General features: G+C 51.3%; 1 protein-coding gene across 13 annotated transcripts; it reads right to left on the bottom strand.

The window, feature by feature from the left end:
- Positions 1-1,731: 1,731 nt before the first annotated feature.
- Positions 1,732-25,776, bottom strand: ZNF623 (zinc finger protein 623). Of its 13 annotated transcripts, XM_082364045.1 has the most exons (7): positions 23,666-23,801; positions 9,275-16,442; positions 5,773-5,855; positions 4,442-5,037; positions 3,935-4,054; positions 3,705-3,810; positions 2,376-3,302 (listed from the first exon to the last, which is right to left on the bottom strand). In XM_082364045.1, the coding sequence occupies exon 2, from the start codon at positions 16,357-16,359 to the stop codon at positions 14,878-14,880; it is 1,482 nt and encodes a 493-aa protein (XP_082220171.1). In that variant the 5' UTR covers positions 16,360-16,442; positions 23,666-23,801; the 3' UTR covers positions 2,376-3,302; positions 3,705-3,810; positions 3,935-4,054; positions 4,442-5,037; positions 5,773-5,855; positions 9,275-14,877. The 13 variants fall into 13 exon arrangements, with proteins under 13 accessions (XP_082220173.1, XP_082220171.1, XP_082220178.1 ...); XM_082364052.1 differs by having other exon boundaries at positions 2,376-4,054; positions 4,442-4,597; positions 4,874-5,037; XM_082364055.1 differs by having other exon boundaries at positions 2,376-3,810.
- Between the last annotated feature and the right edge of the window lie 592 nt (positions 25,777-26,368).

Below are 26,368 nucleotides of genomic sequence, written 5' to 3' on the forward strand. Positions count from 1 at the left end.
GAAAGCCCGCACGCAGCAACGGAGACCCAATGCAGCCCAAAATAAATTTATTTTTTAAAAAAATTATTTAAAAAAAAAAAGAAAGACGACAGAGACACAGAGGACCACACCTGTGTCAGCGGAGCCGAGGCTGGAACCCTGTGGCCATGAGCCAAGGGGCGCCAAGGATGGCCGGCGCCATGGGAAGCTGGAGAGAGGGAGGCTTCAGAGGCAGCAAGGCCCGGCTGGTGCCTTGACCTCACACTCTGGCCTGTAGAGCTGAGACAGTAAGTTGTGTTGTCTTCAGCCACCCAGGTTGTGGCGCGTTGTTACGGCCGTCCCAGGAGACCGATAGAGCCCATGCGTGCACAGACATCAGGGCAGGAGGTGGCCTCCCATGGGACACGTGTCACGACGCTGTTAGAAGAATAGGGACGCGGAAGGGCCACAAGAGATGGACAAAAGCACCCGTAGAAGGACGTGGAGAGTACGAGTCCATTATTTTGAGGACAAGAAACCAAAACCATGTGCTTATTTTCACAGCACAGGACAGGCGCTTGAGGACACACTCTGCCATCAGCAGACTATCCCTCAGGCCAGGTGAGGGGATCTTTCGCTCTTTGCTGTTTCCCAAACGGATATACTTCATTCAGTGTGAGGCTCATGTTGACCCCTAACTTGGACTAAATCTCACTAAAACAATACGACTTGCTCCCTTTTCTAGACAAAAGTTGCCTGATTCATCGGTCAAGGGAGCCAGGACCTCACCCCTCTCCCCAGGGTGAACGTCCACAGGAACTCCTGGGGAGGGGGTCCAGCGGGTCATGAAGGACAGGGACGAAGCAGCAACGGCCCACCAGCTTGGGTTTTCTGGGCCCAAATGGGAGGTGTGGGGTGCTCTGCTCTGCGGGCCAGGTCCCGCGGCAGCTGCTCAGGGACAGATCGCACGTGGTGGGCGCATCCGGGGAGAAGCTGTGCGGAGAGGGTGGACGCCTCGGGCACCAGGGGCACATCCGTCCCTTTCCACCAGCCATGGGACAGCCCGCTGCTGAGAAGGCTGGTGCTTCCTAAGGACACCTGCCCCTGGGGACGTGGGGACAGGGAGCTGAGGTGCAGACCTTACTGTGCCTTCACGTTACTTCACCACCACGCTTCTCCCCCCAGGGTGCCGCATCCAGCAAAGGGTTCTCAGGGAGCCGCGCGCAAGGACACAAGGAGGCAGCTGTGTCCCTGCTGTCTGCCCGCTGCCACTCCCTCAAAGGGTTCGCCGCCAGGGCCTGCCCAGCCGGGCACAGAGGGAACTGCAGGCTGGGACAAACCAGCCAGCAAGGGGAGCCGGATGTGCCACTGTTCAGCAGCCACTAAGCGCAGAGTGACCCACTGGTATCACTCGATAATCGTCATCAGATGGAATGTAGTTAATTGCACAGTTCTGTGTCGTTCACACTTAATTCCACACAATGGCATCACGAGGTGAAAGCATCACAAAGGAGTAAAAACCAGAAACAGGTGACCCGGACGCATGGCCAGCTGGCCCGCAGGACAAGGCTCGAGTCTTTGTAGCGCTTATTGCCCAAAGACCCAAGACAGGCCATCCCAACTTGCACTCAGAGGCCATCTGAAGGCCTCCACAACTCCACACGTGGGGTGGGAACAAACCAGGCACTTCCCTGCTCACAGCTCTGAGCTGGAAGAAAAATATAAGCACGGGCACAAAAGTTTGGATTTTATAAATAAGAAAAGCCACTTGGATGTTCCAAAGGGCACATTTCTATTTATTCCAGAGGGCCGTGGGCCCCGCGCCCTTAAGGCCTCACTGGCCATGATGGGGCCACCCTGAAGGAGCAAGGCCCTTCCCCAGCTGCTCTGTGGGCAGGACTGACCCAGAGAAGCTTCTGCTATAAACTGAATTGTATCCCCCCTCCCGAATCCTGTGTTGAAACCCTAACCCCAGTGTGGTGCTGTTTGGAGGTGGGGCCTCTGGGAGGTGATGAGGTGAGATGAGGTTGTCGGGTGGGGCCGTGTCGTGGGATTAGAACCCTTATAAAAGGAAGAGACACCAGCGCGCTCTCTCCCTTCCCCACGTGAGCGCACAGTGCGAGGGCGCCATCTGCAAGCTGGGAGGTGGGTCCTTGTCAGAACCGGCCACCTGATCTCCGACTTCCAGCCTCCACAACTGTGAGAAATAAACTTCCACCGTTTCAGCCTGCTGGTCTGTGGTGTGTTGCTATGGCAGCCCGAGCAGACTGACACAGCTTCGTACCTTGATAACTTAATGGCTGTTTTCACCCATCTTCAGTATGTATTGATGAACTTAGAATATAAATATCCTGTAAAATAAGAAAAACAATGTGGGAAAGTTCCAAACATACTCATCGCTTAGCTTCAACAACTCATTTTGCCGATACTGTTTTGTCTTTCTTCTTTTTATTCGAATTTTAAAGCAAATCCCATACATGATGCCATTTCACCCATAAATTTGTCAGAATGCATCCTTCTTAAGGACTTTTAAAAACAGAACCGCCCTGTCATTATCACAGCAAACTCCTAATACCACCTAATACCCTGTCCATGTTCAAATTTCCATGATTGTCTCAAAAAAGCCTTTTTACAACTGGCTTGCTCAAATCGGGGTCAGGTGGTCCCTCAGTGCAATGCCTCTGGGGCTCTGCTAGCTCCTCACAGCCCCCCACGTTTTCCTCTCTGGAATTCAGACAAAAATTAAAATCCTTCACCAAGCCTTTGGATAACCTGAAATAGCGTTCCCACAAGCAAGGGGGACTGGTGTTCTGCCCAGTGACCAAGTCTCCAAGTGCGAGCCGGTGCCCTAGAGAAGCCCACTCCGCAGGTTTTTACTTCGGGGCTGGGCAAGCAAAGGCGCCTGGAGTCTGGAACAAAGAGGTCGCCTCTCCCCCCAAGTCTCCCTGATGTGAACATGGCCAGAGGAACCCCACGCACGCCTCCACTTCCCCTCTCCTGTGGGTCCCCCGATGCCTCGTCAGGAAGCCCAAGGTGGCGGACGCCCTTCCCGCAGCGGCTCCGGCGGGTGCTGAGGCCCTCGGGCCCGCAGAGCCTTGCCGCACAGGGTGCACGTGGGCGGGAGGCCTTCCCGCCGCCGTCGCCACGCGGGTGAGGCTTGCGCTCCGAGCAGACCTGGCGATGCGGGCCCAGGCGGCCTCTCAGGCTGAAGGCCTGTCCGCACACCTCGCAGCCGAAGGGCTGCTCGCTTCTGTAGTTCCTCTGGTGTCGCAGAAGGTCCGGGACCCGCCTGAAGGTCCGGCCGCATTGGAAACGCTCGAAGGCCTTGGTTCCCGTGTGACCGTCTGGGGAGCAGCGAGCAGCTGTGACAGCTCAGGACTGTCCCACACGTGTCGTAGATGCCGGCGGCCCCTGCGCCCCACACGCCCTGCACCCGGCTCCCGGCCCAGAGCAAAGCCCTTCGGAAGCCAGCTCCCACCACTCCCCACCCCACCCCTGGCTCGAGGGCTGCCAGAAGCGATTACAGTGTCTCCCCCGGTAAAGGGCCTCCCTTGCCCGGTGGAGGAAACAGGCACTTATACAGGCTGGCGGTGAGACAGGAGAAAAGCCACACAACATGTCTTATCAGCTCACTCCCATCTAATTAGGGATTCACTCCGAGAAAGTGGCCCAGCAGTGAGAAAGCAGCACACAGATGAGCTAAAACTATAAATGGTGGAAAGCTGAAAATGAACTCAAATGCTCACCCCGATGAGGTCACGGCTAGGTCAACGCTGGTGTTAGCCACAGGAGGGAAGGCTGTAACACTGGGCGTTGACCTAAACAGCCGGCTAGTACCTTACATACTCGTGTCTACACAAGAACAAAGACACCAGTCAGGATAGAGACTGTGCTCTCTGTTCCCCTAACCAGGCCCGGCTCCTGGGTTGGGGGAGGGTGCCGGGGACAGAGACCCACGTCCTTCAGAACCACTCACCCTCGGCTTCCCTCCAACCTGGCACCCGCGACCCTCTCTGTCTTGGGGCTCCACGCAACCCAGTGTCTGCCCAGCTGGTCTCATTTCCACACGTCTGCGTGATCTCACTTCTGAGGGAATCTGAAATGAAAAACGAAAGACCACCACCACAGTCACCACCTCACGTAAGGGAGGGAGGCGCCCTCATCATCCCTGGGACGAGCACGAGGAATAAGGCACCTGCCCACGGCCACACACGAAGCCCCTCAGAGCAGGGCTCAGGCCCCGTGACCTCATCCCGGGCGTGCGCCTGCCGGGGCGGCCGCGAGGTTGGAGCACCCACACCCTCTCAGGCCCCCCGCCGCGCACACCCACGGCGCCCGCCGGCTCGGCACTCAGCAGAGCAGCGCCCCGTGCAGGGGCGGGGCGCCAGCACGGGTTTCCAGGGTCCGATCACACAGCAGCTCCTGCCCACGGTCCCAATGGGAGAGGAGAACGCCACTGGTGGGTGCTGGGCGCTGAGCTCACCTGGGAGCCGAGGGAGGCCCTGGGGGCCCCTCCGCACTTCCTGAAACGCGGGTCTCTCCCGCCCCGCAACCCGCGGCTCACCCCACTGTTCCAGGCGAGAGACGCGGCCAGGTATGTGGCCACAAAATCCTCCAAGGAGAGAAAAGGTGCGGTTTTCTGTACAGAAGACAAAGCGAGGGTGCAGGCCAGCCCTTGGGGCAACGTCCAGGAAACCACCCCAAAGCAGAGAAGACAGACAGGGAGGAGGGAGCCAGGGCCAAACCGTGACAGGCTCTCCCCACCCTCCTTGCTGGCGGGGCCAGGTCTAACAGCGGACGGGTCTGAGGAAGGAAGAGTGGGCTGCCTCCAGGGCAGCACGAAGAATGCCCTTGGCCAGACTTGGTGCAGGACGGCCCCTCCACAGCCACAGGACAAGAGCTCCAGCTCCCACACCCCCTTAGCCTGAACTCGAGGCCCTGGCGCCGTCGAGGGACTGGACGGGCTCTGCAGGCCGAATTCAGCCGAGCTCCTGAAACGGCCAGCATCACATCCCAGCCCAGCACCCTCTGGCCGGGGTCCGCACACCGCCACTCTCCCCTTGAGAAGTGTATGGCCACCTGCAACACAAACAGCTCCCCGCCAGGAGCAGGACGTCAGACCTGGCCGCTCCTGAGGCTGCAGGACAGTGGGAAATGGAGAGAAGCTGAAACACACGTGTCTGGAAGAAAAGGCGGGGGGCCAGGGGGTCTCAAAGGAGGAAAAACCTCAAAAGGCCTGAAGCTGAGGCTCAAGGGAAGGCTCCTGTCATGGACTGAATGTCTGTGTTCCTCAGATTCATCTGCAGGAGCCCTAACTCCCAGTATGGCTGCAGTTGAAGGTGGGGCCTCTAGGGAAGTATTTAAGGTTAAAATAGGTCATAGGGTGGGGCCCTGATCCGATAGGATTAGTGTCCTCGTAAGAAGAGACACCAGAGCGCTCTTGCACCCTCTTCCTCTCTCTCTCCTTCTACAAGCCAGGAAGTGGGCCCTCACCAGAACCAACCATGCCAGCACCCTGATCTGGGACTTCCAGCCTCCAGACTGTGAGAAATCAACCAATAAATGCGTGTGTGCTGAGTTATGGCAGCTTTAGCAGACTAAGTACCTAGAGAAGCAAGTGTATTTTCATGTTTTCTATAACATCCACTACGGTCTTAATGTAAATGAATCACATTCCCCCCACTCCATAAGACAGACCTGGCAGGCAGGCAGGCAGTCACAGACCTCTGAAGCCACCATAGTGGACCAGTCTCATGGGTGGGCTGGGGGCTGGGGCCCTGGTCAGCCTGCAGGGCACAGGGAGGTGGTGCTCACCTGGGACACATCCGCGGGAACAGCAGAGGCCTCTGGGGAGGCGTGTGGGCCCCTCCGGGGAAAGGCAGGTGCTGAGGGCTGATCTGTGAGACAAAGAAAGTGAGTGAGAGCTGCAGCCCAGAAGCCCCCACCTGACCCCAAGAGCCCTGAACCTTCTCAGTGGACCAAGGGGGATTCAGGAAAAACCAGTGACACAAGCCCATGCACGCTCCATAATGGAAGGGGAATTTGGGGGTCAGGTGGGGGCCAGCATCACTGTAAGGAAACCACTGGGTGCCCTGCGTCCCCCACCCCCAGACACATGGACCCTGACATTCCAGAGAGCAAGCCACAGGCTGTCACCAAATGGTGGCGAGACCATCATTTATGGCTGAAAACCAGCAGCTTAGCCGCAGACAAGTGACTGGACAGTTGGGGGCTAAACCCCACCCTAGGTGCTTCCCCAGGAGACAGGACCAGGATGGCCCATGCCTGCAGCAGTGCACACATGAACGTTCTCGGGCACTTTCCCCTGAATCAAATTCTTCCACCAGAGCTTCATTATTCTTCACCAAGTTTTGGGAATAAGCCGCAAGCTCCCCTAAACTGTGCAGACATGGTCTGCTCAGATCCTACTTCTGCCCCCAGGTTTGTTCACAACCACCCTCCTCAGGATCCCAAAGTCTCCGGCCACAGTGAGTGCCTGTGTCTTTCCTGGGTGAAGTGCGGAGCCCCGAGATGCAGAAGAGGACAGTTCCCAAGACACCCAGAGAAAGGGGCCTGCTGGACAAAGATGCCTAGTTCCCCACATCAGAGATGAAAGAACTAGGTCACACTATAGATCCTACAGATGTGAAAAGTAGCATTACTTCCACTATGACCAACTCTATGCCAACAAGTTCTGCAACTGAGATGAAATTGACAAATTCCCTTATAAACACAACGTTATGAAACTTACAAAAAACAGGAAAAAACCCTGTCACAGAGAAAACACCAGACCCAGCTGATTCACTGGTCAACTCTACCAAATCCTTAAGGAAGCCTATACCAATCTCAGAAGCCTGTAGGAGAATGACGAAGAGCAAACCTTTTCCAGCCTGCGTCAAGAAGCCAGCAAAGCCTCGACACAAAAACCTGATAAAGACATCATAAGATAAGAAGCTTACAGGCCAGTATCTCTCATAAGCAGACACAGAAATGCTTAACAAAACATTAGGATGCCCAGTACAGCAATTTACTGAAAGAGCTCTGTGTCATGACCAAGTTTATGCCCAGAACACAAGGTTGGTTTGCTCTCCATTCCCGGGAGTGAGGGACTCCAGGGCTGGAAAGATTCAGAGAGCTTCCAGGTTGGTGAACACGTGGAGATTTGAGAAGAGTGCAGTGTTTAGAGAGACCTTGGAAGCTCCGGGCCCTTTCCCCATACTTTTCCTATGCAACTTCCCCCTGCTGTTCCTAAGCCTTATCCTTTTATCATGAACCAGTGATCCAGTAAGTAAAATGTTTCTCTGAGTCTGTGAACTGCTCTAGCAAACCAATCAAACCCAAGGCAGAGGCTGTGGGAACCTGCAGATCTATAGCCAGTCAGTCAGAATCACTGGTGGCAACCTGGACTTGAGATTGGTGTCTGAAGTGTGGGGAGAGGGGCAGTCTTGTGGGACTGAGCCCTTAACCTGTGGGATCTGATATTATCTCCAGGTAGAGACGGTCATAATTCAGTTAGCTGCTTGGTGGTGTGGGAACAAACCACACATCCGACCTAGGAATATATTTAACAAAGGATGTACAAGTCTTCTACTCTCAGAATTAAAAAACAATGCTGAGCAAACTAAGTTGGAAATAAATTGAGCGATATCCCCTGTTTATGGGTATTAAGTTTTCAATTCTCCCTAAACTGATCTAGAAATTCAACACCACTCCAAGCAAAATCACAGCAGTTGTTTTGGGGTTTTGTTTGTTTGTTTGTAGAAACAGACAGGATGATAATAAAATTTATATGGAAAAGCAAATGACCTCAAATAACCCACCTTGAAGAACAAAGTTGGAAGACTTACACTCCTTGATTCTAAGACTAACTACAGTAAGGCAGTGTAGTACTGGCACAAGCACAGATATATAGATCAATGGAACAGCAGAGATTGCAGAAACAGACCCACACATACAGTTCAGTGTTTCATGACAAGGGCATCAATGTAATTCAAAGGGTAAAAGTTGTTATTTTTTTTCAATTAATGGTGCCAGAACAATAAGGGGAAAAATTAACCTTAACATGCCCTACCTAACACCATACCCAAAACTAATTCAAGGTCGATCTTGGGCCTAAATGTGAACGCTGAAACTATAAAGCTTCTAGAAGAAAAAAATTGAAGAATATTTTCATAATCTTGGGGTAAGCAGAGATTTCATTGGTGGGACCCCAAAAGCACTCACCTTAAAATGTTTAAATTCATAAATTGGACTTTATCAAAATTAAAAGTTTCTGCTTGTCAAAAGACAGTTAAGAAATAAAAAGGCAAGCCACGGACTGGGAGAAAATATTCCCAATATATATATCTGACACAAGACTCATATCCAGAACTAGAACTCTCACAAACCAATAAGAAAAAGAAAAATGAAGCTCAAAATGGGAAGAATATTTGGACTCTTCCACTAATAGATATACATGGTCTACAAACACATGAACAGGTGCACTGGGCACAGGTGTCATGGGCAGCGCTTAGCATGAGAGCCTGAGCTCCTCCACCCACTAATAATGATCACAGCGATAAATAAGAAGAGCTCCCTGCACTGGGCATCCACTATGGACTATAAATGGGCTGGAGTTGGCCAGCTGGAAAGCAGAGAGTAAGGGGGAGAACTGTATGAGATATTGCTACCGAACCAGACTTGGGTCTGTTCGCCTGTGCGCAGTAAAGCCCATCTACTGACACTGGGTTGCGGGGAAGGAAAGTACAGCATTTATTGCAGGCACCAAGCAATGAGAACGGACAGCTCATGCTCAAAAGACCTGAACTCTCTGACGGCTTTCAGGGAAGGGGTCTTAAAAGCAGTGTGAGAGAGGGGGGCTGCAGGGTGTGTGATCAGCTCGTGCATAATTCTTGGATTGGTTGGCATCCAGGTGAAGTTTCAAGCATCATCAACCTTCTGGTTTCAAGCAGTCTAGGGTCTATGTTCTTGCAATCAGCAGTTTTCATCTGGTGGGTTGGCTTCCTGTAAATACAACTTAGGAATGCGTGTCAGGCCTTTATCGCTTTCAGGGAACTGGGAGTTCGGTGATTCTGCTATGTGGCAGATTTATAGTCTAAATTGTTACCAGCGCCCCAGCCCAACTGCTATTCTTTGTTTCTACATCTTCACATTTCCCAATCATTAACTCTTGAGCCAGCCTTTTACTTCAAAAGACAAGGACACAGGGGCTTGTATACCGTTTCAATACAGCCAGAGAAGCGGGCAAGGTCTGGAGTACCCAAGGCATCCTGGGCCATGGCTATACATGAAAGGCAGGGACGGTCTAATACCTCACCTCTGTGATCCGGTACACTTCTGAAAGACCCCCCCACTGCGGTGAGCCAATCAGAAGGCGGCAGGACAAGACCGGGTCGGGGAGACAGGGAGACAACCACCGACCACTGAGGTGGTCGAGGGGAGAGATGAAGGGGGCCGGGACGTACACGTGGAGGGTGGGAACGGAGAGGAGGGAATGACTCAAGGCCACCACGGAGCTAGAACGCCAAACAATTTGCGTGATGGTCTGGGGCAGGAGGACGCGGCTCCCACCTGCGGAGGAGCCCCGAGCGGGATGTTTTTGATACTAAGCCGGCAGCTGGGCACAGTGTCTGGCTCCCACCGGAGCGGTCCAGGCTGGACTCGCAGACGTGGAGGGCGCCCACGACCACGGACGGGGCCGCGCGGGGAGGGCGCAGCCGGAAGAGGAAACGGGCCCGAGGCGGAGGACGCGCTGGGAGGGGCCTGAGGCGGGCGGGCGCGCCCACGGTGACCGGCAGGTGGGCCCCTGCAGGTAAGCCTAACCGGACCTCCGCGAGCACGGGATCGGGAACAGCCGCGGCGGGAGAGCGAGAAGAAAACTTCCCAGCGGAAGTGCTTCTCCTGCCGCCGGAAGCTGCGCTTCCGCCCCTCTAGGAGTTCGTCTCGGTGGCGGAGGGCCCTGGGGCCGCCCGGCCCGACCCCGCCCACACTCCCGGGCCGCAGGAATAATAATAAAAACGCAATACGTCAGTCTGTGGAATGCAGCTAAAGCAGTGTTTAGAGGAAAATTACTGGCTTTAAATGTTTACATCAGAAAAGAAGTAAGGTCTAAAACTAATAACCTAAGCTTCCACTTTAATAAACCAGAAAAGGGAAGGGAATCTAGCTCAAAGTAGAAGGAAAGGAATAAAATGGTTCTATTTCAGTGAAATAAGAAACAAACAATAGAGAAAATCAAGGAAAACGAAAGCTGCTTCTTTGAAAGGACTAATAACCTTGGTAAATCTGTAGCTAGACTGATCAGAAAAGCAGAAGGAAGACACAAATCACCAATACCAGGAAGAAAAGAGGAGACATCATTTTAAATATAACTCATTAAGATAGAATGTAAAATACAATGCACAAAAGCAATGAAATGTTTCAACAACCTTATGCCAACGCCTCAGTTATATTAGATGAAATAAGTAATTCCTTGAAAGATACAAGTTACCAAATTGGCACAGGAAGAAATAGAAAAATCTGAGTAGTGCTATATCTATTACAGAAATTGAATTTGTAATTTTCCCACAAAGAACTCCCCAGGGTTTCACTGGTGAAATGTATCAAAGGTCTAAGGAAGAAATAATGTCGTTATACAAACAACTTCAGAAAATAGATGTGGGGAGACTAATTCACAACTCTTTGAGAGCAATGCTACCATGATAGCAAAACAAGACGAGACGTCCTCTCACTTCTAATGAAAATTGTATAAGATGCCCAGCAATAAAGCAAGAAAAAGGAGCAAAGTCTATACAAACTAGAAAGGCAGAAGTAAAATTCTTTGATTATCTACATAGAAAATGCTGAAGAATCTAGGAAAAAGCTACTGGAACCAATAAGTGAATTCATCTAGGTTGCTAGATACAAGGTCAATTAACAAAAATCAAATGTATTTCTACACACTGGCAATGACAATTGGAAAAGACTTTAAAAAAACCAAGACAGAAATCAAAAAGCGTAAAATATAAAAATTTTTGGTAAATTAGACTTAATCAAAAAAATTTTTAATCTGATCTTCAAAAGACATCATTAAGAAAATTAAAAGGTAAGCCAGGAACTTGCTGTCGGCCTTTGGCTGCTTCATCACCGCCGCCTTCAAAGACCGCAGCGAGTCTCGTGCATCACGCTGAAAAACGTAGAAGACGTCACGTTTTTGAAAGATATGAAAAAAATATTTTTTCTTTGACAATGGAAATGGTCTCAAGGGAAACAGGAATGTCACTTTAACCCTATCTTGGAAAGTTGTACCAAATGCTGGCTGGAACTCTACCTCGTTTGACAGGATCAGGACATGTATCTGTCCCATTTCCAGATACATATGAAATAACAAAGTTATTAAATTCTTCTGAATTTGAAACAACATATTTTTACACCTAAGGAATTGTATCTCATTTATCTCTTCCCTTGCAGCATCTTCATCTGTTTTTTGGTTGTTAATTTCTTTCTTTTCTTTTTGGTGTAATAATGAACATCAAAAGGCATATTTGAGGGGAAAGGTTAATGTGCTACTTAAACTTAATTTTACAAGCAAAAACAAAGGCCACCAGAGTGGAATATTACAAGAATAAGACAACCACATAGTAAGGATTTATAAAATATTTATATTTCAAGTATTCCCCATATTTCCATTATTCTTTATGTAATATGAAGTGAGCACAAAGGGTAGTTAAAACTTTCAGGTGCCTGTGGAGTTATAAGAACTCTATTTATGCTTTGCATTTATGCAAGTTCACATTGGATGTGATTTAGAAGCAGACATTCTCTTTTATCTTTTAGGGTATGTCTGAATACTGGAAAAATTAATACAGTTATTGGTGAGAAGCCTGGTTATAGCCAAAAGTGATGAGATTTTATTCCATTTGTCTTAGGAATGCCCACAATGCTTGTTTTTCTTACAGGTGACTAGCAACTTTCTCCACTAAAGACTAAATACCACATTATATGCTGTAAACCACTCCAAATCATTTTAAAGTCTCTTAAGTCCAAAAAAAAAAAAAAAGTTAAGCCCAAGACTAAAAGGAAGTATTCATAATAAGTATATGTTTTGGGGAATTCCCTGGCGGTCCAGTGGTTAGGACTCAGCGCTTTCACTGCCGAGGGCCCGGGTTCAATCCCTGGTTGGGGAACTAAGATCCCACAGCCATGTGGTGCGACCATAAATAAATAAATAAATACATGTTTGGGAAGGGACTTTGACCTAGAATATAAAAAAGACTCTCATAAGTAAATAAGACAAACCACCCAATTTTAAAATGGGCAAAAGATGTGAACAGACACATCACAAAAAATGATACAGATGCTCAGCATCATCATCCAGCAGGAAAATATAAATTAGAAGCATAAAGAGACATCGCTATATGCCACTGGAGCGGATTAGGGTTTGGGGCCGTGACAATACCACATGTTGGTAAGGATGTGGACCAATGGAACCCTGCCAGTGCAGGAGTGTAAAAGTCTACAATCACGATGAAGAACTTTTTGGCAATTTCTCATAAAGTTAAAATTCACGTATCTTATAATCCAGCAATTAAATTCCTAGGCATTTACCCAAGTGAAATAAAGAGGCACGTCCAAATAAATACTTTTACGGAAATGCTCATAGCAGTTTTATTCATAACAGCCAAAGCTGGAAACCCAAATTTCCATCAACAGATGAATGAATAAATGATGCTTACCCATACAATGGAACACTACTCACAAAGAAAAAGAGCTATGGAAACACAGACCTACTCAGCTGAGTCTTTAAAACATGCCAAAGTGAAAGAAGTTTGGATTACACAGGATTACATGCCATATGAATCCATTTATATGAAGTCCTGGAACAGGCAAAATGAATCCACACTAACAGAAAGTTGTTACTTGGGCCTGAGGTGGGACTAACTGGGTAAGGACAAAAGGGAACATTTTTGGGTGACAGAAATGTTATTCTTGGTTATGATGATGGTTACACAGGCGTATGGATTTGTCAAAATTCTGTACACTTAAAATAGGTGTTTTACTGTATGGCAACTGGACCTCAACTAAACAAAGTTGGTTAAAATGGTCTGGTAATATCTGCTTCTATACCATTTGAAACATCTCCAGTAATGGTGAGTTTTCCAAAAGATGGAGTACTGTATGCTCTTTTTGAATTATTTACCCCCTCAAGGCTTCTAGGGTTGCTGGAGTTTAAGAACTCAAGATATGCCCTCATGGGCAATCCATTACCACAGCATTTCAAAACTGGTTGTTTTGTTAATGTTCAGATAAAAGAAATTCAGAGGGAACAACTAACAGTTCTGCTGTGTAATGAAACTGGCCTGCTTTTGAACAGCCCTACCCAGAGAGGGATCTGCCAGTCCTCCCGTTTCTCCAGATTCCCTCCCAGATCATCCTCTGCTCTAGCTGACAAATGTCTACTTATCTCTGTAAACCAGTTTGCTGTCACCTCCTCTGTGAAGCCGTCCCAGATGCCCCATGCCAAATTAATCACCTCCTTACCTATGCTCCTGCACAACTGGGAACACACTTCTCTTTCAACACTTAACTCAGCGTACCGTGACCTTCCTGCCTCCCCCATCAGACTCTGGACGACTTCAGGACAGATGGTGTCTCATTCATCTCGGTTTCCCAGTATTTAGCACTCGTCCTTTTAGATAATTACATTTTCAAATCAATGACAAAGTGAGCCAGAGAGCAGGGAAAGGGGAAGAAGTTGGGCTCAATCATGGAATGGCTGAGACAGGAAAAGTCATGTAGCATACCAGGACTGTGTGCCCTTTGAATGAATTCGAAAGATACACAGATGACTGAGGACAAGCCTCCCCCAGAGCAAGTGGACAGTCATGGACAAGCTGTGAAGGCAAAAACACAAGGGGCGCCATCTTACTCTGGCTACTGCCTGCAAGTGCTGAACGCAGTATGACCCGAAGACGCCAGCAGGGCCGAGAGGAGGTATTTCTGACAGACCAGCAGATTAGACAAAACAGCAACGACAAAAAGAGCATCCAAAAACATATTTTAAACAGCAGTATAGAGAGGACAAACCAAGTACTCAAGGACTGGGGTGTGCTTTTTACCGCCTTGCTCTAGACGCCAGGGACACATAAATCAGTCAGATACGCTCACTGTGCTCTAGGAATTAACACTGTAACAAGGAAAGAGAGAGGATCTGAAACACGATTTTGACATATCAGAGTAAGCGCAGTAACAGAGGTGAAGGACCACCGAGGAACGGAAGCAGAGGGGTAGCGGGCTGAGCCGAGAGTCAGCCGGGTGAGGAGAGGGGGCGTTCCAACCAGGACAGAGGCAAGGAGGCAGGAGCGGCCTGGGTAAGTGGAGACGTCCAGCAGTTAGTGCTGCCACAGTGCCAACGGTGCGGCAGGGAGTTAAGCGGTGGGAGAAGAGGCCCCAGGAAGCAAAAGGCCTTCGGATGCAGGATGGGGAGATTGGAACTTATCCTAAGGACGACAGGAACCAATTTGTGGTTTTAGATAAGAAAGGATGTTTCTCCAACTTGCCTTTCTGATAGATCAAAATATGCTAAGGAATACTCTTTTAAGGTGATACGATTAGATACATAATTCTACTTTAGAAGGGATTTAACTCTGGGGTGAATTGTAATTGTGCAATTAAACAGAAGAACCTTCTCCCGAGGCCGAGCTCCTCCCCCCAAGCTGGTCCAGCTCCAAGTCAGCTGTCCAGTCACGTGGCTCTCCCGCAGGCACGTGCTCCCAGCGGAGGAGGAAGACGGCTGGCCGGCTGGGCAGCCAAGTGGGAGGTGGCAGCCCACTCCAGAGGCAGCCCTGCCGGTGACTCTGGGAAATGCTGACACGTCCAAAGCCGCATGACTTAGGGCTCACACCACTCGCTTCGAGTATCACTCAGTGAGTTGGAGAATAGTTACAAGTCTGTGTGTTCCCCCTGACCTACATACTTCTCACCCAAATGTATGGGGGTCTGACTCAAGGGAAGTCCCTCTTGGTGAACCTCTTGACTACCTTTAAAGTTTGGAGTTGAGGTGAACTCTGTCCCATACTGACTACATTCATAGAGTTTGTCTTCAGCATGAATTTTCTGGTGCTGAAGGAAGTTTGACCTCTGAATAAAGCCTTTCCCACAGTAACTACATACATAGGGCTTCTCTCCAGTGTGAATAACCTGGTGTAGGAGGAGCTTGGAGCTCTGAATGAAGGCTTTCCCACAGTCCTTACACGCAAAGGGCCTGTCCCCAGTGTGGATCTTCTGATGCTCAGTGAGATGGGCTTTCTGGAGAAAAGCTTTCCCACATTCCTTACACTCATACACCCTCTCTCCAGTGTGGATCTTCTGGTGTCGAATAAGGTATGAACTCAGAAAGAACGCTTTCCCGCACTCGTTACATTCATAGAGCTTCTCTCCAGTGTGGATCCTCTGATGCTGAGTGAAGTTCGACGTCTGGCTGAAACGCTTCCCGCACTCGTTGCACACGTAAGGCCTCTCTCCAGTGTGGATCCTCTGGTGCTGGATGAGCTTCGAGCTCCGGATGAAGGCCTTCCCGCACTCGTTGCACTCGTAGGGCCTCTCCCCGGTGTGGATCCTCTGGTGCTCGATGAGGTCCGAGCGGTGGCGGAAGGCCTTCCTGCACTCCTCACACTCGTACTGCCTCACCTCCGTGTGGACCTGGTAATGTCGGATGAGGCTGGAGCTCCGGATGAAGGCCTTGCCGCACTCGTTACACTCGTAGGGCCTCTCCCCTGTGTGGATCCTCTGGTGCCGGATGAGCAGCGAGCTCTGACTGAAGCCTTTCCCGCATTCCTTGCACTCGAAAGGTCGCTCCCGGGTGTGGACGCGCTGGTGGCGGATGAGGTCTGAGCTGTGACAGAACGCCTTCCCACACTGAGCGCACTTGAAGGGCCTTTCTCCCGCGTGCGCTTTCTGATGCGCCACAAGATCCGCGTAGAGAACGAAGTCTTTCCCACACGCGTTACATACGTAGAGTCTGTCTCCGCCGTGAGCGCGCGGATGCTCCCCGAGGTGGGAGCTCTGGCCGAAGCCCTTCCCACACTCGTCACGTCTGTGAGATTTCTCCCCAGACTGAGAAACCTGATGTCTGACCAGGTCCGAATTAAACGGGAAGCTTCCGCAAGCCTCGCGCTGGTGGGCCTCCCCTTCGATCAGCTCTCTCTGAAGCAGGAGGTTTGAGCTCAGGACGGGGCTTCCTCCTGACCTCCTGCCCACCTGCGCTGCCTCTCCTGTTTGGATCTTCCAGTGGGTAACTGTCACCTGCTTGAAACCTCCCTCCTGGGAGGGGCAGCTCCGCACGCTCTGCCCGTCCAGGTTTCCCAACAGCCCCCCTAATCTGGGTTCAGGGCCCCCGCCAGGCGCAGGGGCGGCGAGCTCCATCACTGTGAGGGCCTCGGACACTGTCTTCTGCAGATTTCCATGCTCAGAAATTCAGGCTCCGGAGTCACCTTCTAGTCACCAGTCTGCAATCAAAGAGAGTACGGTTATCTTTCCCCTTCCTTAACAGACGGGAATCTGCTGGAGCGGGCGGGTGGGCGGGCAGCAAAACGCATATCCGAGGAGTGGGAGAGAGGAAAACGTTCCCTCTGCCCTCCCTCCCGGCCCAGCACCATGCTCGGCTCACCCCGCCGGCCTCGCCGCTGGCGAAGGCCCCTTCGGGCTCCACCGCTAACACCAACTCCAGGGGACAGACTGGCCGATGGCAGATGGGCGGGATGTGGCTTGGACTCCACTCAAAAATCAAGACATATTCCAAAGAAACACAGATGGATTGCTCTTACCACCTCTGCACTGCCCCTCCTTCCCCAGTTTAGATGGTCGATGGGATATACCCGTTTGGGGTATGTATCACACTCATTCTCTTGCATATTAACCCTAACTCCCCTGCCCTTCCCCTCCTCTGCCATACTTGTGTGGGAAAACCCCAACTCGAGTAAAATTCAGCTTGCTTCCTGATCGGTGTCTGCACCGCTGCCGACTCAGTTCTCTCTACATTTATAACCACTTGCCTAACGGACCCTGAGGGCTGCCGGCAATTTCTACACTTGGCTAACTCCCCTGTAAGATCACCTCCTGGTTTCTCCTCTCCTCTCAAATGTCCAACACCCTGTCCTTCCTCTCAGGGACGAGGACCTTGCGTCTTCCTTCAGTGAGAAAATAGAAGCAATGAGACGAGAATGCCCACTTTCTCTCACATTTACCAACCTACCTGTGTTTGCGCCCACACCACACCCTCCCTCTTTATGGGGTTAAATGTCCTTGATCGAATCCAAGGTAAAGACGTCCTCCTGTGCACCCCCGGCCCCGCCCTGCAGAAGTCTGGGGTTGGAATGTTCACCACAGTCCTGTTCATAATCACCAAAATATCCATCAACAGAAGAAAGGGTAAACTGAGGAGTCCTCCAACAAGGGAGGAATGCATAGCAGTGAAAAGACCTGCCCCACACAAAAGCACAGGTGAGCCTCACAGATGTAACGCTGAGCCAGAGTTCATATCGTATGATCCTACTTACACAAAGTTCAGAAACAGACAAAACCAACCATGGCGGGAGACTCGAGTCAATGATGGTCTCTAGGGAGATCATGGTTGGCAGGGGGTGCAGGGAGCCCTCGGGGTTCTGGTGACCTGCACGTGGGCCTCGCTCCACAGGTGTGTTTGCTTTGGAAAAGCCTGTGCTTATTTAACCTCCCACGGTCTCTGGGACGCTGTGCCCAGCTCCCTTCTCCAGCTCTGGAATTCTCGCACCCGGAGCTCCGTTGCAGTCACGCCCTCTCCATTGCGAGCCATCCATCACTATGTAACAGTTCACCTCAGACTTCCAGCAGAAAAGGGACCCAGCTCCCATCTCACAGGGCCGTAGGTCGGAAGCCCAGCCTGGTACGACTGGGGCCCCTGAGAAGGGTCACACAAGGTGTCAGCCAGGCTGAGGTCTCCTCTGGAAGCTCTGGAAAAACGTCTTTCCACACGCTCAGGTTGTTGGCAGAATGTGGTCCCCTGCGCTTGTGGAACTGTCCCCGATCACCGGCTGGTGGCCCCTCGGGAGCACCGCACCTTCCAGGCAGGAGCAGCTCAGACGCCCTCTCTGATTCTCTTCCGTGACCAGCTGCAGAAACCCTGCTTTCCGTGGGCTCCCCGACTAGCCCTACCTTATGTCAACTGACCGCCAGAGCCCTCCCTGGCAGCCGGGAGGGGTGCACAGTCGGGGTCATCTCAGGACCCTGCCTGCCACACCCCAGCTGGGGCCCAGCCCACGACGGAGCCCAGAGCACCCCCGTCTCCACCTGGGGCAACTCCGAAGGGCCACCCAGCCCCAAAGCTCCACTGCGATGTGCCTGGGCCTGTTTCAGACCCACTGCCCAATCCCTCCTTCCTCACAGGTGCATCCGCGAGCGCGCCCCCCCAGCTGCGCCCACTTCCCAGGAGCTCCGTCCAAGACGACCCCGCATGATCGCCTCTCACCCCAAATCTGCACCAGTGGGAAGCAGACCAGTTGCTATGCAGCCCCACAAAGCGATGCCCTCCAAAACCCCTTTCCAACGTGGCTGCCAAGGACAAGGATGTGCTCCCGAGGACAGAGCCAGGCGGCGGGGAGCAGCCCGGGGGCAGGAAAGCGGTGTAACCAGGTAACGCGAGCTCTACGGCCGCAGGGCTTCCTCCCAACAGGCTGCTCTTTTTTCTTGGCGAGGCACATGCACACATCTCGATGAACTCCTGGCGAACACCGGCCTAACCACCGCCACTTCCATAGCCCAGAGGCTCCCCCTCCAAGGGGAACCATCTCTATTATTATAGGTGAATTCTGCAGGTTTTCAATTTCAATTAAATGGAATCATACAGGTATGTTTTGTGTCTGCTTTTTATTCAACACGTACCCACTTTTTATGGAGATAGAATTCACACACCATAAAATCCACCATTTTAAAGTGCACAATTCAGTGCTTTTTAGAACACCCCTGAGGTTGTAGAACGTTCCACACTATCTAATTAACTCCCGAGCAGGGTCATGACCCCACCACGTGTCTGCTGACGCTGAGCGCCGCGCTGGGGAGGCCGCCTGTGTGGCACAGACCTCACGGTGTGCGGCCTCCACCGCGTGAACACACCGCCACGCGCCCTCCTCTCTCCTACCCACCAACACCGAGGGGATGGCAGCTCGGGCTTGGGGACAGAGCTGCCATAACCGGTCCTGTGCTTGTCTTCTGGTCGACAGAGGTCCTCATTTCCGCTGGGTCCTGGGACTCCTTCACTTCAGTGGCCACCAGTTCAGGCCGCGCTCGCAGACTCCACTGGGAACCGCAGCCGCTGTGGACCAGTGACTGCTGTGGGTTTGGGGTTCTTCCCCTTCCTGAGTGGGGGCATCTATGTGGTGGGTGAGGAGACAGCGTTTGGGGAGGCCGGGACTTGTCTGAGTTTAGACTGTGACCACGTGAAGAGGCCCTGGTGCCGGGAGAAGGCCACACACAGAGATCTGGGCTCTGGGCGGGAAGCAGTAACTGAGCATGACCTGGTGTGGGACCCAGGGTGGCACACGGGGTAAACTGTGGCAGAGACACATTGCCCGGCGTCCCTGCTTCCTCTGAGTGATAGAAACCCCTCCAGAAATTTTAGTGGACACACAGCAGCGAATGACTTCATTTCCTGAAGTCCCCTGAAGTGAGGTGTGACCCTGTGACTGATTCCAGCTGTGAGACAGGAACGGAAGGGATGTGCGTGTGCCACCCGCCTCCCACCCTCTCGCCCACCTGCGGTGACGTGCACGAGACAGCACGGCAGGCTCCAGGGCGCTGGAGGGGCAGAGCCGCCCACCTGCCTGTGAGATGGAACACGAGAAACCAAGTTTCCTGTTGGAAACACTATTTTTGAATCTCTGTTACAGCAAAATGAACCCATGCTTAAATACTGCTATTAGACAACCTGACTATTCAGATGCAACGCTCCCTGTGATGACGAAGAAACTGAACCCGCACACCGAGAGCTGACAAGAAGGGTGAGAAGCTGGGCACCAGTCTACGCGAGGCATTCCTCTCCGTGTGAGATGTGCAACACAGCTTCCTGGAGCAGGAGCCCTCTTGGGGTGCCTGTGACACAGCATTTGCGACCACTGCCTGGTGACGTTCGCTGAGAATGTTCTTCTGAGTTAAAGGCCCACTAACTTGGTTTAAAATCTTTTCTGCTTATAAAAATTACTTTTAACTAGTTATTTTTTCAAGGTATAAAGGCAGATGATTATGCTATTTAAGAAAAACTTAAAAAATAACAATAAAATTACCCTTAACCCCACCACTCAGATTACACATGGACATTTTTCCTCTAGTGCTTTTCTGCACCAATGTATTATGAAATCAGGACCACACTCCTCAGTCTCATATCCTGTTTTACTTTACTTTTATATCTTGTTAATTCTTAGCGATTAAAAACATAAGATACACCTTGTAAAAATATTTCAAGTGGTAAACATAAAATATAGACTATGATAACCCCCAGCAATCCAACAGAGAACCAGTTAGCTGTTCAGTTTATACACTTTCATCCAGACCTCTGATTAAACAAAAACAATGATACATTTACTTAGGTACACACGATTTTCAGATATAAACAAGGGCTCACACTATACCCATCCGTCTGCAACACTTTCTGGCGTTCTTCAAGCTCATTCGCACAGAGGCACCCGGTGTTCTGAGCACCAACACCCTCGCGGGCGCCCCGAGGCCCCACGACACATCAGGCGCTGGGGGGAGCAGCCAGCCCTGTGCCTGCGGCGCCAAGAGGAAGGATGCTCCCTGACGCGTTCCGCCCGCTTCTCTTCCCCAGACAGGTGGAAGGAGTCCGCCAAGTGAAAGGTTTGAGAGAATAAGTGGCATGCAGCACCCAACCTCTTCGACAGGGTGTCCAGCAGGCAGGACAGTGTCTAACCAGCACTCGCCTGAGGAGTCCAATGTCACTCCAACCTAGGCTTTGACCAGTACTGAGGTGACCTTTCGCTCATGGGCCTCACTGGTGCAGACCTGGGAGGGCAGGAGGGGTGTTACTGATGAGGGCCCCTCAAACCCCAACCAGGCGGTGCTGAACCGGCCTGCATGGTCTCAGGGACACCGCCAAACCCTGTGAGACAGCTATGACCTCTATTATTTACTCTATTTCACGGAGGCTGAGAAAGTCAACCACCCAGGGCTGCTAAGTGGCAGAGCTCAGGTTCAGAGCCAGGCCTGTCTACCTCCACTGCCCATTTCCCGCTGTCGAAGATTTTTTCCCTTCCCAACTATGATGTCACTTTTACAGGATATTTTGCTTAGATCAGCTGGGATTAGTATTACAAAAGTAAGCTTATATTTTAAATCTTGTTATTTTTCTTAATTCAAAAAAAGGTGGGGAAGACTTGGTTTTTTGTTTTGGAGGTGATATTTTCTGATTTTTTTGTTTAAAATGACTGTTCTACCACCTGAAAACAGGCTTGCATATATTTACAAGAATATAGCTTCAAAAATGTATGCCTTTTCATGATTTTCATAACTTTTTTTTAACTTTAGAGGAAGTTTTAAAAATTAAATATACCTTGCTTTGAATAAACATTTATCTTAAATTCAGCAATCTTTCAGTTTCTGCTTAGTTCCTTTTTCTTCTGTGAATTCAAGCAAAATTAAATTGATACTCTTTCATTTAAAGAAACCTGAATGGAACGAACAAAGGAAGTAAAAATACGCCAGACTTCTGGTTCCATAACATCCGAGGCTAACGTGGCCCACTCTTCTGTTATATAGAATTTGCTGGACAAAATATAACATGAAACTGTCTAAATACACAGTTGATGCTGAGAGATGGGGCAAGCCTCAGTGCTGGGAATGAAGTGGAAGCTCAGCCTGGCAGTGCAGCCTGCGAGCAGCCCAGAGGGGCTCAGAGATGGTGAGGCGGCAGTGCCCGCTGCAGGCACTAGAAGCTGTCTGCACTGGTGAAAGGGTGTTACAGCCTTGGGCTCACAAGTTAGCCAAGGTCGCTGTCTGCTGCTTACAGCCTAAAGAAAGGAAGCGGGAAGGTTTGCAAAGCTTCACCCTTGGGAATAATGGGAAAAGGAGAGTAAAAAGACACACGAGGAAGACACGGACTAGAGCTCCAGGAGAAGCTGCACCTCTGCGCTGCCTCGCGGCCGCCACTGTCATCAACCTGAGCTTCTGCCACTGCAGCCGTGTTGGGGGTGGAGTGCCTGGCGGGTGCTTTTCTGCTTTCCTCACAACCATCCACGAGGCTCGGGGAGGTGACTCGCTTAAGGCTGAGCCAGCTGCTAGCTGCTATCTCCTCCTCCCACCCCACCGCACAGCCATTTGGTTTTTGCTCCCAGGACTCTGCCCGACGATGCCAACGGTCTTCTCCTTTCCTGACAAGTTCAGTGTCCTTTCAACAGTCATCTCCCACAAACCGAAGCAGCACTGGACACGCCTGACAGCTCCCTGAACTGGTTCAAGGCCTCGCCCTGTTCTGGGTCGGCTGCTTCCCTGAGCACCCCTTCCATCACCGGCTTGTGAATGCGGTCTGGGCCTTCTCAGCTCAGCCTTGCAAGCCCCATCGTCCCCAGGACCTTTCCGGGAGAGTCAGGAATCCATCACCATCACTCCAGGAAGGGCTGGAGCCACCAAGTTAGGCTTGTGAAAATACAGAGTCCGCCCCCCTCATTTCTCTCTGTATTCTCCGTAAGAGGGATGCTGCAGTTATCACCATTATTAAGATACCGTTACAATGTTACATCTACAAAAAGTCCCACCTCTGTGGACAGGAGCAAGGTATCGCCTGAAGACTCGGTTAGATTGGCGTCTCTCAGACCCTAGGTGGGCAAAAGACATTTCTGTCATTCATTGGGGCTGGAGCTCGGGGAAAGGACGCGCTGCACAAGGCTGCAGCGTGATGAGCTCTACAGACAAACCGCCTGAGTTCAAACTGGCCTCCAGCTAACCCTCCTGGGAACCCACAGGCATGCTACTCAGGCCCTGAAGATCCCAGGACCACCATGCAGCCACTGCATGAGGGGGTAAGACGTCCAGGACATCGGCAGAGACGGCCACCGGGTTCAGATACGACTCTAGAATGGAGCCTTCAGGGAAGAGCTGGGACAGCGCAGCCCGTCACCTCTCCCCACCTGGGAGTTCTCCTTCGGGACCAGGGCTGGAGGGGATCCTGTTCATCACCTCTACCCGCGCCAGGGCAGCGGTGCCGCCTCTGCATCTCCTCCAGCACAAAGAGGCTCGAGGCCCCGGCCACTTTCCCAGCATCATTTGGAGAGCTCCCTTGGGCTCCTGGGAGAGGAGGCAGGCTTAGAGCAAAACAGTAGTACTAGCCGCACCTGTGCCCCCCACCCCCCGCCAGGCCACCTCGGAAGGGTTGGTGGGCTTGAGAACTGCGACACAGACGCTGAAGCTGGAGGCTCTACGGCTTGGGTGTGTGACCCCTGGAGCCAGGGAAAGGAACCAAGAGAGTGGAACCGGGTATTTACCCACACGACGTTCCTTAGGGAGAGAAGCTGCGGGCCCCGGGCAGGACTGCAGCCCAGCGGGGGCGGCCGTGACGGCTGCCAGGAGCCGGGCTCACCGTGGCCCAGGCTCCGGGACCCCCGTGCGGGGCCGACCGCGCTCAGCCCGCCCGTCCGCCCGACCGGAGGACCCTGCCGCCCCCACCCGCGGCTCGGAACGCGCCACTCACCCGGCGCCCAGCGGCGAGAGGACGGCGCGCGCCCCGCACGCGGACCGCCGGCCGCCCTCCCCGCTGGCCTGCTGACAAAGCCCGCACGACCGCCCGCACGCCGCGGCCGGAAATCGGCCCGAGGCCCCGCCCGGGAAGCTTCCGGTGCCGCTCTAGGCGCGCAGAGAGCAGCCGGCCTCTCGGTGGTGCGGACCTCCGGCCGGCCGCGGGCGGCAGGGAGTCGGGCAGCGGGCAGAGCTGGACGGCAGCTCCCCCGCCCCCGCAGCCTTGAGCGCCGCCTGCCCGCCAAGTGTGAATGGCTGCCTGGGGTTGTGTCTCTCGGGAGCTGTAAATGCTGGCGTTGAGAACCAGGAGGAGCTCCCGGCGCCCAGCGGCCCCGGGCCCCAGGGCGTGCGACCCCCCCTCCGCCTTCGGGCACGGGCCGAGGGCCGCTCCTCAGAGAGGCGAGGCCTGGTGTGGCGCGGGCCGCCGAGGGCTTCCGCCTCCTTCCCGCGGCGGGCAGCGCTTCCCGAGCCTTCCCGCAGAGGCTCGCTCCAAGCCCACGAGGAATGTCCTCCAACATCTTCCTTCTACGGACCAGGGACTGAAGCTGGAGAAGCCAGATCACTTCCTCGAGGTCACACAGCTAGTGAGTGGCCAGGCCGACCGCCCCGAGGGCCACGCTCCTGCCCTGGCTGTGCGTTTGGTCCTGCGGGAGCAGGAATGCCCGCTGGGGACAGTCGCGGGAAATCCCGCTGATTCCCGCCCCCCCACGTCCGGGTGGAAGAGCATGCATCCAATTTCTAAACCCAAAGCCGAGCAAAACATAATCCAGTTGGACCTGGGGAAGGGCAGTATTCACAAGCACCAGCTCTGTCAGGGGGTGAGATGCAAGGAGCAAGCAAGGGGGTCATTACAATAAGCAGTGCCAAAGAGGGGCCCTGGGCCCTGAGGAAGTGCTCCTGACCGCCACCAGAGCACACACACACACCCCTGTGCACAGCAGGGAAAGCTTCGTGGAGGAGGAGGCCTGAGAGGAGAGAGGGATGTCTCTTAACAAAACATGGACAAGATCTGTATGCTGCAAATTAAAAGATGCTGATGAAAGAGATCAAAGAAGAACTAAATAAATGGAGACACATTATCATGTTCATGGATTGGAAGACTCAACATAGTAAAAATGTTAATTTCCCCCGAATTAATCTAAAGGTTTAATGCAATTCCTATCGAAATTCCAGAAAGAATTTTAGTAGACACAGATAAGCTTATTCTAAAATGTATATGGACAGGACAGGCCCTAGAATAGCTTAAAAATTCTTGAAAAAGAAGAATAAAATGGGAGGACCACCACCTGATATTAAGACCTACAATATTGCTGCTGTAATCAGGACAGTGTGGCATCGGTGGGGGGATAGACACCTAGGGCTATGGATCAGAATAAAGAACCAGGCACAGATCCCACACAAATATACCCAGCGGACTTTTGACAAAGGTACAAAAGCAATTCAATGGAGACTTCAGTTAATAATAACGTATCAATGTCGGCTCATCAATTGTTAAAAAAAAAAAAAAAGCCAAACTTGGATTTTTTTTGTTGTTAAATTTTCATCAACATTATTAATAAGCAACAGTCCCTCTCAAATACTTGTGGGTGGCGCAAAGTCAAGAGAAATTTCATTTTCTACTCAAGACCAAGATTTGCTCTTTATTTGAGAAACTTACATTGTTTTGCTTAACTTTTTAGGTTCTTCTAGAATCTAAATTAAATCTACTTTCTTTAAAGCACTTAGCATTCCCATCACATATCCAAGGGCAGTTACAAGGTCATATGTGTTGTGTTTTTCCAAGATGTTTCATCTTTGGGCAGATCCAGAAAATCTTGCATATAATCTTTTGATTGTTCCAGAGAATGTCATCATGATCAGCACAATTGAGGTCAGGTCTCCCAGTGACATGACACATAACACAAAAAAATGCTTCTAGATTTTTGGCCAAAATTCTGACTTCTACACAGCTTTACCTTCTCTAACCATGTGAGTGCCAGTAGCACCTACTTGCCCTTGGTAATTTTTTAAATCAATGCCTAAAATGGTAAGTTTCTTTTTTTCAGTCCTTTCCTTAAGTCAAATGAGTGTTTCATCTAGACCTACCTATATACAAATTCAAGAGAAGTGTGAATTAATATTACAAAATGTTTCTCAGCCACTATTGCAAGTACTGCATTAATTCCTGAGTACTGCTGGAATCATAGATTGGAACGGGAAGAAAAGCAAGAAAGATCTGACCCATTAGTTAATTTATCGTTTTTCGTACCTAAGTGCCTCCACTGCTCAACTTCCCCTGCACAACCCACAGATCTTTGTGGTCTTCAAAAAATTCTCTTAAGAGGGGACTTCCTTGGTGGTCCAGTGGGTAAGACTCCATGCTCCTAACGCAGGGGGCCCAGGTTCAGTCCTGCATGCCACAACTGAGAAGTCCACATGCCGCAACTAAAGGTCACGCATGCCGCAGCTAAGACCCGGCACAGCCAAAATAAATATATTTTTAAAAAATTCTCTTAAGGGGATGAAAAGGCAAGCTGCAGACTGGGAGAAAATATTTGCAAATCACATATCTGACAAAGTATTTGTATCTGGAATATATGAAGAATTCTCTAAACTTAACAGTAAGAAAACAAATAATTCAATTAGAAAATGGATAAAAGATTTGAACACACACTTCACC

This window comes from Balaenoptera borealis (assembly GCF_965194805.1).
Source record: "Balaenoptera borealis genome assembly, chromosome: 17".
Classification (NCBI taxonomy): Eukaryota; Metazoa; Chordata; class Mammalia; order Artiodactyla; family Balaenopteridae; genus Balaenoptera; species Balaenoptera borealis.